Here is a 12,614-nt window from a genome sequence, read left to right on the forward strand (position 1 = left end):
ATATTTCTCCGAATATAGTCCCCCCCCCTAATTTGGATGCTTGAGTTTCGGGGAAAAAAAATGGGTTTGAATGTAGTCCCCCCCCCCCCCCCCCGTTACTTTTACCTTTGGAAAAAAATGGGAACTATATATATTCAGACAAATACTAATATTAATTTTGAAAAAAAAAACATAAGACTTAGTGCTTTCCTGGTGAATGATGTGGATGAATGCTTTGCTGGATTCCCACCAGGTGAGCTGTTCTGTTAGAGGTGAGATATTAATGGCCATTTCAACTCTGCCATCGTCTGCCAATGCCCTGAGGATGTTGGTAGAGTTAGCCATTGAAATGTCTGCTCTGATAAAGCAGCTCACTTGGTGGGAATCCCGTGTAGCATCCATCCGAATTTTGAGAAAAGTCTCTCTGATGTCCATGGTAAGGCCCCAGACAGTATACTCTTACCACCCCTGAGCCAAAATTTTTCTAATTTCAAGTCCCAAATTGACACAGAATTGATCCAGTGCCACTGAGCCATGCCCCTGCTGAAAACAGCAACATACACTCTGAATATAGACCAAGGGCCTTCTTCCCTTCTGGTCAAAAAGAGTTTTGAAGGAAGACATTTTGGCCTGAGATTTTTATGACTTGAAACGCCAAGACGAGGTGGCACCTCTGCCCCCTTTCCTCCTCACTGATCTTCAGTGGAACAAAAACCATTTAGTCCTATTTAGCAAAGGAAAGGGCATGGGAAGGAATAAAAGGAAATAGCTAACTAACATAGTATTTATTGGATCAATTCTACTCCCAATTTGCTTTAGTGAATAAATATGAGAGGTGCTGAAGTTTGCGAAGCTATGAATGATCAATAAATTCCTCATTGGTAATTTATGGACTGTGGGAAAACTAATTCCTCTCTCTTTCTAGACCCCTTCTATGGAGTGTATTTCATTTTTTCAATGTTTGCTGAAATCATTTTTCTGTTGATTATAAGTTGACGCAATTATATTAATGTGAGGCAATTTTGATAAGTGCCCAAGGCTTTTTTGTTTAAGAAAATGACTAAGATTGACAAAATACTGTCTATAGACAGGAGGAGGAGCATTGACAAAGTGTAATGCCCAGTTTTAAATAAAACTTTGCAAACGCATTAGCTACAGTTGGGCAATTTATTCTATATGTTTAGAAGCATTAATATATTTCCTATTAGACCCCTACATTTCATTATATCCTACAGTGCAATTTCCTTTCTCACCTACTGCCTCAATATGTCCCTCTTAGAGATGGTGAACGTGATGTCAATGCATTCTGCAGATTGCGTTTTTACAAATTTTGATCACTAATATCTCAACTCCTGGGTCATGAAGGCATTTCAGTTTTGCAGATTTATTGTCTCAATGTAATCTACAAGGATGCTAATTTTTATTCAAATCTGGGCTCTACACTTTGCTAGCACTTAGCTGCTGCGGGTTTTTGATGAATTTACCCATTCTGCCCAAGTGTTCTTCTTTTTCCTTTCGCTATAACACTTGGATCCTTTCCATTTGAGTTTTTGTGCGCATTTGGCTATGTGTGCCATGTCGGTCACTTCATATATGAGGCACCGAAGTAGCTGTAACCAACAGTGTGCCATGAGAGGCCAAAAAAGTGACTCATTCTTCGGTCATTATGACTGAAACTGAGTTGAACATGTTAATGTTCCATGTAAGTATATTTCTGTGCTTTACAAAGGTTTTCTTTACATTAAGGATATGAATTAATTGGCTCAATCATTATGTTGTCTGTCATTTAAGAAATTTTCACCCCCTGTTGGAAAGGTAATAGCTCTGCAATTTTACTGCTTTTTATGGCAGGATGCTTTGAAGAATTTGGTCATGAGGTCATTGAAGAGATTGCTGAAGTTGTTTGAGGAGCCATGCGAGCCAACAAAAAACTGTGTTGAAGGCATGGTTTGGGGTGAGGATTTAAGGTTATTAACCTACAAAGCCAAGCATTTACCTATTTTTACTGTTGAACTTACAATTGCTGAAGGAGTCGGTGCCTACTATACAACGAATCCTGATGACTTTGAGGTAATTATTCAAAACTATTTTATTATTATTTCTTCTAAATATGCTTTAAGTTACTCTTTGAGTAAGTGTAGTTGATTGGAGCTCTCATTCCTTTAAGTGGTATCCTTTTTGTGTGATTTCAAAGTTAAGGACAGAATGCCGAACCTAAAGACTATTTTCCATCATGATAATGTTTGTTGAGGAAAAATGCTCATCATCACCATCATAAGTCAACAATCCTAAGATTGGTTTGACGCAGCTTTCCATTCCTCTCTCCTATCCGCTAACCTTTTCATAGCGACGTATTTATTCTCTATTACATCCATTATAACCTGTCCTATGTAACTCATTCGGGGCCATCCTTTGCCCTTCTTCCCTTCCATCTGTCCTTCTACGATTGTTTTCATCAGGCCATCATTTCTCATAAACCGGCCAACTAAGTTGTACTGTCTTCTGCCTAAGGTTTTTAGAAGACTTCTCTTTTCTCCCACTCTTCTCAGCACTTCCTCATTACTTATACATGGTCGATCCATTTTATCTTCAGCATTCTTTGGTGTCATCACTTTTCGAATACTTCCACTCTAGACTTCTCTGCTGCTGTGAATGTCCATACCTAGACCATCAATAGAATGTCCATGTCCGTCCATAGAGATACATGCTCCATAGGTAGCTTCTGATGATTTGTTTCCGTACTTCTATGATAGTACCCTCAGCTGTAAGATGATTCTTCTTATTGTAGAAAGTCCCCTTTGCCTGGACTATTCTACTGTCTATATTTCTTTCTTGCCTCGTCCATTGTTGGTAATTTGACTTCCCAGGTAAGAAAACTCTTTCACCTCTTCAAGCTTATGCTTCCCTAGGTTAATAATTGTCTTAGCCTCTTCTCTTTTGCTGCATACTAATATCTTAGTCTGCTTTTTGTTGCTTTCAGCTGCTATATAGCCATTGTCCTGTCCATATTTGTCAAAGTCCTCTTCAAATCCTTCTCTATCTCAGCTATGATTGCAATGTTGTCAGCGAATCGCAATATACTGATTTTTTTCTCTGTGGATATTGACACCCAAAGCCTTCTCCTCGATTTCATTGATGGCTTTCTTGATGTAAACATAAAAAATTATGGGGAAAGTGCACACCCTTGTCTCACCCCTTTTTCTATTTTTGCTTCTGCACAGTTGGGCCCACATTTGATCACAGCTACTTGGTTTTTATACAAACTATGGACAATTCTAAGATCATTGTAGAGCACTCCGATTTCTTTCAGAATTCTAAGAATTGAATTCCATTCTACGTTATCAAATGACTTCTCCAAATGACAAATTCTATGAAAGTAAGTTTGTTCTTCTCCATTCTCTTCTCTATGAGCAGCCTGAGAGCAAAAATTGCTTCTCTGGTACCCTTGCTTTTCCCAAATCAGAATTGGTTCTCATCCAGAAATTCTTCTGCTCTTAGTTCTATTATCTTGTAATTGATTGTGGTCAGAATCTTAGACACATTTGTTGTCAGGCTTATGGTCCTAAAATCTTCACACTTCACTGCTCTCTTCTTTTTGGGTGTGGGAATGATGAGGTTTTCTTGAAGTCACTAGGTAATTCTCCTGTTGAGTACATTTTGCAGATAGTTTTATACAGTTGAGTTAAGACCTTTTCTCCTGCATTTTTGATTAGCTCTGCTGGAATGTCATCTATTCCTAGGGCCTTATTCATTCGTAGGTCTCTTATTGCAGCATCAAATTCTGATCTTAAGATGCTCGCTCCCATGTCATCCTTTTCTACTTCACATTCCTCTTCGATAATTTTTGTGCTAAGCTTGCTTCCGTTGTATAATTCCTCCAGGTATTCCTTCCATCTCTCAGCTTTGTCTTCATTTCCCATTAAAATATTTCCATAATTGTTCCTTATGGTATTACATATGTTATTCCATTCCTTGAAATAGCTCCTCAATATTCCAAAGGCCGCTTCCACTTTCCATTGTACGAGGTTATTTTGAACGTCCTTGCATATGTTCCTCATCCACACTTCTCTAGCTTTCCTCACTTTTCGGCAAATCTCGTTCTTTATTATCTTGTATCAAGCCTGCCCTTCCTTAGTATTCACATACTTATGCTTTCTCTGTTCTTCAATGAGGGATAGGACTTCATCCGTGAACCATCGCTTTTTCTTATCACATTTTCGTCTCCCTAGAACTTCTGAAGCAGCCTCCTGAAGCCCTTTTTTGATATTCGGTCAGCTAATCTCTACTGATTTCTCAGTCTGATCTAATTCTATCTTGCTCTTCACTACCACTTTAAAGGCTTGTTGATTTTTGGCTCCTTTAGTTTCTCTAATTGCCATGCATTTTTTGCTGATTTCTTTAATATTTTTGAATTTCAGACGGCATTTCATCATCACTAGATAATGATCCCTGTCGATATCTACCCCCAGGTAGCTTCTACAGTCCTTAATCTGGTTCTTAAATCTCTGCTTTACTAAATTATAGTGTAGTTGAAATCTTCTTTTGTCTCTTGGCATTTTCCATATCTATCTTCTTCCCATAAGATTCTTAAATATGTAGTGTGTTGGCAACCACTAATTTGTGTTCAGTGTAGAATTCCAGGAGCCTTTCCCTTCTTTCAGGAAAAGTGCTCAATGATGTGAAATTATTAGTTTGAATTGATAAAATTTATTCACAATGTGTTTCATGGTTTTCCAAATTTTTATTGACAAATTTTCCATTCAGGTTGAAATCCTACGGATATTTGAAAATGCCATTGTGCTAAGTCACACCATCAAGCAAATACATCCATTTTTATTGGAAAATTTGAAGTTCTCAGATGAACTTTTACTGTCATCTGTAGGATTAGCTGACGAAGGAGTTGTCGAGTACCGAGAGAGGATCCTTTCTGCTCTAAGGAGTGCTGTGATTCCAGTAAAGGCTTATATGAAGGAGTACCAACAATTCGTTCCTTTGTTCTCCACAAAGATTGGATTTTATTTAAGGTCTTTTTAAAATACCCACTATTTCAAAATATATTATTAGTGTTGTAGTTATTATGGCTTAAGTCAGTGCTTTATGTTACTCTCATATTCATTTTTGGCTGTCAAATGATGACTGTAAAAACCATAACTTAATTTAAATAGCTTTCAACTATATACACAGTATTGATGAGATATTAACGTTCCAAAGGTGAAGTATCAAAAGTTTCCCCGTTAGTTTTCCATGCATTAGATTTTCTCTAATTCCATAGGTGAAATTTAAGGAATAATATTGGATTGAGAGTTTAATATTCTGATAATGGCTTACTAGCAAGACCTTGTCTCCTGCACTACAATGTGAGCATAAGATATATAACCTTTGTAATACATCTGTGATACAGTTGTATTACAAAGGTTTTTCAAAACTGAGTATGTCGTATTACAGTTGTAACACAGTGTCAAATATCCTTTAAAAAATTGTACATTAATACCTCTTTACATTGTAATGGAGGGGACCAAAATTTAGGCAATTTGATGTATGGAGGTTCACTATAGAGAGGTTTTAGTGATAGGCACCATTTTTTCATATCCTTCAGGAAATGAAAGGCATTGCTGTCTTTTAAACCATAGTATTTATGTGTTCAAACAAACATGCATGCATTAGTGAACATATATTTATGATTAACAGAAAGCGAGCGCTATCGTGTGATTTTTTCTATGATTCGAGAGGAAACAATGAGATCTCTCTTAAATCAACAGTCACTTACAAAGATTTGGATATGTAGTTGGATACCTTTTTTTCTAATTCATTGTCAGGTATGCTCTCATATGGAACAAAATTTTGGTAACTAATTGTTAATGTGAAAATTACAGCACATTAAAGGTGTATAAGAAAAAAAATAAGCATGAAACATTAACATATTGCTGAAAATGTTATTCCATGTACATAATCGTGGCTGCATTAATGGTCTCTAGTTGTCTCAGTAAGATTTGTAGAGGCAGTTAGACTGTCTCGGGGGTATCTCCTTGTTATGATAAGTGAAGGTTTTACGAGATAAAGAGTTTCACTACAAAGAGGTTTGCCAATAAATTAACACGTAAATCTGACGGGACCATAGGGGTGGTATGAAATATGGAGGTTTATGATGTAAAGAGGTTCACTACATAGGGATTTTACTGTATTACGATTGTAATACAAAGCTCAACTACGAATGTATTACAAATTGTATTTCTTTTGTAATACAACTGTACATCTACATAATACCATGCAATCCACCTAAAAGGCGTGTGGCAGGGGGTGTTAGGACACCAGCTGTTTTCAAGGAAATGCTCTAAGGAAATTACGAATAGCATTATTTAAAGTCCTTTATGGTTGGGGAAAAAGCGAATTCCCATAATCTATCCGTTCAGCAAAATATCTCTCTTAATTTATCGCTTCTGTCGTACCTGGAAATATAGTGGGGTATTACAACTATAAATATGTAATGTAGTATTACAATTGCTAGTACAAGACTCATTACCTCCAGAGCCAAAGTTTAGTCACCTATTTATGGGCAACTGTTAGCTATGGACCTGAAATTGAAATTGTTGCTATTAATTTCTCCATTCAGTCTTGTGAGCTAAATAACACATTACACTTCCCAATTTCCTTTTGGTGGAGAGAGACCAGAGAGCTGCGAATTGCATTTCCTTTTCATCTGGAGTCAGATCTCAAGAGAGTGAAAAACTCTTTGCACTAAAGTTAGCATTTACTAGAACTTGCTGATCTAACTCACAGCAACAGTGGCACAATGCTTTGTTAATAAATTAGTACAAAGTTATTTTTCTTTTTTTTTACAAAGAAAATATAATGGTTTTAAAAATTTGATTTCTCTGGTATATTTGCTCTGTGTTACAATCACATTACAATTGATTTTTTGCTAGAATTTGAAATACAATGGTTTTACTAATGTTAATACAATTTGTTACTGTAAAAAAGATTTAAAATTTGTATACAAGTGATTGTGCTGTCTACGCTATTTCGATTAACTTTGATAGCATGCATGACTGGCACGTTTTGGAGATATAGGGTTGAATCTTGGTCATCTAATGACTTTGTCATAATAATAATATTATATTTATTTATTTAACGGGTTAATAGAAAACCCTTTACATCGTTGTACATTGATTACAAGTATTTAAAGTAAAAGGAAAAGCAAAAAGAAAAAAAAAGACACATCAAGGGTATAAAGGAAAACTTCAAAATAAAAATATCATGGCAATAGTAACAACTGAAATAAGACAATTTTAAATGAGAATACAGATATTACATTACATAAAAAAGGCAAAACAGTCGGGAAACATTGCTTCTCACATATCTTTTGAAGGTGCTTGAAGAGGAAGTAAAGAAGTCAATGTCCCTTGAGATTTCATTTGCATCTCTCATTGCATGGTATAGTGGCTTGTAGAAAGAGTAATTATTCAGCAGAAAAGGAACATTAAACAAATTACTCAGTCTGGTATTCACCAAAGGTAGTCTTAAAGAGAGAAATGATAATACAGTTGAGCACTTTATGTAATTGTTCAAAACATAATACATATAGGAATATAACACTGTCATATTTCATCCATGATGTATTTGTTGGGTAGGGCTCCATCAATTTAGATGCTAGGGTGACTTATCAAGTAACTCCATGAAGATTGTTCAGATACTGCCAAATATGGCTATTGACCAGAATTTATTAATACTAAAAGGAGGAAAGAGAAGGAAAATGCACTGTTGTGTGTAGTTGTGGATTAGCTTTGTCTATCCCGAAAGTCATGTTTGTATTTAATCTTTGGAAGAATTTTTAAAGCACCTCTCACATACACAGATTATGTACGAGTGTTGTACCAAAAGTAACGTTCCCAATTAGCTACAATGTAGAGGGAAGGGCCTAGGCTAAATCCAATTACCGTGCCATTTGCAGTGGTTCCCCTACTCTCGAGCCCGCCTGTCTGCGATTCACCACCTCACTCAGTGTTGGCTTAGTAACCGTCAACAATGGAAGTGTTGATCCCCATTCCCACCAAGTGTGAGGTTTGAGCAGTAATCTGATTTCTCCATGCAAGGAAATTACTGCCTGTGGAGATTCATCAACTGACTGAGGTTTATGGTGAAGAGTGCATGTCCGTTCAGCACGTCTGCAAATGGTGCAGAGCTTTTGCTGATGGTCGCACTGAAATTCACGATGAAGAACGGAGTGGAAGACCGTGGGTTTCGGATGCGATTGTCCAGAAGATCAACAATGAGCCGCTCAAAGATCAGAGGGTCATTGTCCATGAACTTGTTGAATGGATTCCTGAAGCTTCCCACGGCACAATTGAAAGAACTTAAACATAAATGTTTGGTTATAGCAAGGTGTGTGCTCACTGGGTCCTCCGGATGCTGACTGATGGACAAGGAGCAATGCCTTGACTGTGCTCTCGAATTCCTTGGACAATGTGAGGGGGAGGCAATAAGGAGAAGGTGTTGGACTTGATCGTCATTGGAGATGAAACATGGGTGTTTCATTTCACCCCTGAAACAAAACAGCAATCTCGTCAGTGGCAGCGCTCCGGTTCACCGCCACCGAAGAAATTCAAACAGACGCAGTTGGCAGGAAAGGTTATGGCGACTTTGTTTTTGGAACGAAAGAGGATACTCCTCATCAATTTCATGCAATCAGGGACGACAATAAACTGTAAAAGATATTGTGAATCATTGACTAAACTCCGGCGAGCTATCCAGAATCGCCGTAGAGGACGACTGACGGAGGGAGTAGTGCTTCTTCACGACAACGCTCGATCACACGCTGCTTGTCAAACTCAGGAGCTTTTGGAGAAATTCGGGTGGACTGTTATGCCCCATCCCCTGTACAGCCCCGACTTAGCCCCTAGCGATTATCACCTCTTCCCCAAGGTAAAGGAACACTTAGGCAGCAAACGCTTCAAGAGCGACGATGAAGTCCAGACAGAGGTCACACGCTTCCTCAATGGGTTGGTGGGAGACTACTTTAACTTTGGATACAAAAGCTGTGTCATTGGTTATGTATGAATATGTAATTTGGTTAAGGTGGTACAAGTGGTACGCCGAATAAAGATGGCGGTTTGAGAAGTTTCCATAGATCGTTCGTGTTATTGCCACATGCTTGTTCTATTCCCAATTGTCTTGAACCTATGTGTTTAGTTATGGTCTGGGCACCACCAAATATAAGTTTAAACATGGCGCAGTCGTTAGACAAGTTGGGAGGAATAAATAAGTATTAGTAACTGGTGTAATAGTCAAATATATCATCATGGACGCGTTGTTGGCATCGTCGGTGAAACTTTCACCAGATCTCGACCTCCAGGGTGCCAATGCTGCTACTAAATTTCCTGCGTGGTTGGATGCATTTGAAGATTACTTGATTGCCATCGGACATGATGAATCGCATGATAAAGTCAAACTATCACTGTTGCGAAATATTATGGGGGAGGAAGCCCGCAGTGTTCTGTCAACGATCCCAATGACTGGCGAGGAACGCAAATCTTATGAAAATGTGACCAAAAAACTTGGTGAATATGTGAAGCCGCGGACGAATGAGTGTTACGAACGATACTTGTTTATGGATCGGAAGCAAAATGAAGGTGAGACTTTTGGCCAGTTTATGACAGCATGCAGGAAGTTAATTAAATCTTGCAATTATAACGATACAACGGATGAAGAAACCGTTGAGGAGAAAATTTTGAGGGATAAAATAGTGCATGGTATTAGGGATAAAGTTATCCGTGAAGGTCTGTTAAGAGTTGATAACTTAACATTGAGGAAGGCAGAAACTTATTGTCGAGCGACGGAACAGAGCAGACAACAGGCAAACAAGATGGAAGAAATAGGCGACACAGCAGGTACAGTAGTGGATGCTGTAAAAACCAGACACAGGCAAAGCAATTCAAAACCCCAAGGTAAAGTGTTTCAGAAGAAAATATTTAAATGTACACGATGTCAAACAGAACATGGTATTCGTCAATGTCCAGCTTACGGGAAGACATGTCGAAAGTGTGGGTTGAAAAATCACTTTGCCGTCTCGTGTAAGGTAAAAGCTGTGAAAAGTGTAGAAAAGGACGATGAGAATGAATCTGATTCGTCTCTATTATTTTGTGAAAATGTGAATGTTGTTTATAATGTGACAAAGGGTGATCAAAGTGTGAAAAGTGTTGAAAGTATTACTCAAAATGTTACCGAGTGGTTTGCTATACTAAATGTGGAAGGTAAGAAAGTGAAGATGAAGCTAGACCCAGGATCGGAAGTAAATGTAATGCCTTTGTGTATTTTGGAGAAACTTGATAAACCAGTAAGCTTACGTAAAACAAATGTCCAGTTAGAAGGTTTTGATGGTAGTAAGAAAAAACCTTTGGGTGTTGTAAATTTATGTTGCAAATCAACTAACAATCAGTCATGTCTTGATTTTATGATTGTTGAGTGGAAATGTAAAGTTTTATTGGGTTTACCAGGGTGTTGTGCGTTAAATCTTGTTCAAAGGGTTACTCAAACTAATGAAAAAGTGCACCAAATCAAAGCTCAGAAAGCAAAAGTGCCAGATATGTTAAATTTTAGTGCTGAAAGTAAATTTATTTCAGAGAACAAAGAAGTATTCCAAGGTCATGGGCAATTTCCGGACAAGTGTTCACTAAGTATCAGAGACAAGGTAGGAGAAATATTGTATCCTCCATCCAGAGTCCCGCATGCCCTCATGGATCAGTTTAAGTGTGAATTGGATCGATTGGAAAAAAGAGGTGCTATATGCAAAGTTGAGAACATGAGTGATAATGCATGTGTTAATAGAATTGTCTTGATTGAGAAATCAAACAAGAAGTTGAGACTATGTTTGGATCCGTCAGATCTAAATAAAATTATTGTTAGAAAACCTTTGATTCCATACAAATTGGAGGATATTTGCATGAAATGTAGAGGGAAAAAAATTTTTACGACCCTTGATCTGTCAGAAGGGTTTCATCAATTACTATTAGATGTTGAATCATCTTGGTTATGTTGTTTTGCTACACCGTTTGGTGTTTATCGTTACAAAGTGTTACCTTATGGGTTAAGTAACTCAGGTGATTTATTTGATGAGAAAGTGTTAAAATATTTTGGTAGCATACCTAATGTCATTGTGTGTAGAGATGATTTGCTTATCATGGGAAGGTCTGATGAGGAACATGATCAAGCCCTACAAAATGTGATCAATACTGCCAAAATGGTTAATGCCAAATTTAATGGAGACAAAATGCAATTTAAGAAATCTAAGGTCAAATTTATGGGACAAATAATTTCTGAACAAGGGATGCAAATTGATCCTCAAAGAGTAGATGCCCTAAAGTCACTTAAGAGTCCAAAAAATAAGAAAGAGTTGCAAAGACTTTTAGACTCATTTAATTATGTAAGACGGTATGTACCAGATATGAATCAGGTCATGAAACCATTATTTCATTTATTGAAGGAGAATGTTGAATTTAAATGGTTGCCTAATCATGATAAGGTCCTTGACAATCTTAAAGATAAAATTTCACAAGCATCATCCTTAGTTCCCTTTGATCCATGTAAGCCAATAATTATGCAATGTGATGCATCTAAGGATGGACTAGGATGTTGTCTCTTTATTAAATGTGGAAATGAGAATAAATTAGTAGCATGTGTTTCAAGAACAATGAGTGACTGTGAAGTGAATTACAGTCAATGTGAAAAGGAATTACTTAGTATTTATTATGGAGTAAAGAAATTCCATGAATTCATTTATGGTCTACATGTTAGGGTTCAAACAGATCATAAACCTTTGTTATCTGTGATGAAAAAACCAATTTGTAAGATCGGTTCAGTAAGGTTACAAAGACTCAGGCTGAAGTTACTGAAATATGATCTTGAATTAACCTATGTTCCGGGTAAATATTTGCACTTTGCAGATATGTTATCACGAGCTACTCATGACAAACCTGAAATTGACCCTGAAATGTTTGAAATGGTTCATTCAATTAGCAAACACCCTCCAATGTCAGATGAACGTCAACGTTCATTTCGACTAGCTACGTCCAAAGATCCAACGTTAATGTTGATCTCTAAATATTGCCGGGAGGGTTGGCCCAAAAATGAGAAGGTTGGTAATGAGTGTAAACCTTATTACAACAAACAATGTGATATATTTGTAGAAGCAGGAATGCTCTATCTTGGTGATAAAATCATTGTTCCTAAATCAATGAGGCAATATGTATTGGATATTGTACACAAGGGACATACAGGGGTAAATAAAAGTATTGCCAAAGCAAACCAATTATTTTGGTGGCCTGGCATGTCAAGTCAGATTGCTGAGTATATTCAGAAATGCAGACCCTGTGAAAAGTTTAGGCCATTTAAAACCAAAGAGAAATTGACCCCTCACTCTGTGCCTAAATTTAGATTTGAAAAGGTAGGAGCAGATTTATTTCAATTTGGGAACAAGTCTTTTTTAGTCATTGTTGATTATTTTTCACAGTGGTTAGAAGTATCTATTATCCCAGATAAGTCAGCACATTCAGTAATAAATGCTATGCAACAAATATTCAAATGGACAGGTTTTCCAAAGACTGTTATAGCTGACAATGTACCTTTCACGTCACAATTGTGTC

The 12,614-nt window shown here is 37.2% G+C and overlaps 1 protein-coding gene across 1 annotated transcript in view; it reads left to right on the forward strand.

Annotated features, from left to right (window-relative positions):
• Positions 1 to 12,614, forward strand: part of LOC124162510 (dynein axonemal heavy chain 1-like) — a 94,065-nt gene that overhangs the window by 4,660 nt on the left and 76,791 nt on the right. The window contains exons 5-6 of the mRNA XM_046539076.1: positions 1,831 to 2,049; positions 4,744 to 5,003. Of these exons, the coding sequence (XP_046395032.1) occupies positions 1,831 to 2,049; positions 4,744 to 5,003 (479 nt within the window). The remainder of the gene's footprint in view (positions 1 to 1,830; positions 2,050 to 4,743; positions 5,004 to 12,614) is intronic.

The sequence above is a fragment of the Ischnura elegans genome, chromosome 7 (genome assembly GCF_921293095.1).
Source record: "Ischnura elegans chromosome 7, ioIscEleg1.1, whole genome shotgun sequence".
Classification (NCBI taxonomy): Eukaryota; Metazoa; Arthropoda; class Insecta; order Odonata; family Coenagrionidae; genus Ischnura; species Ischnura elegans.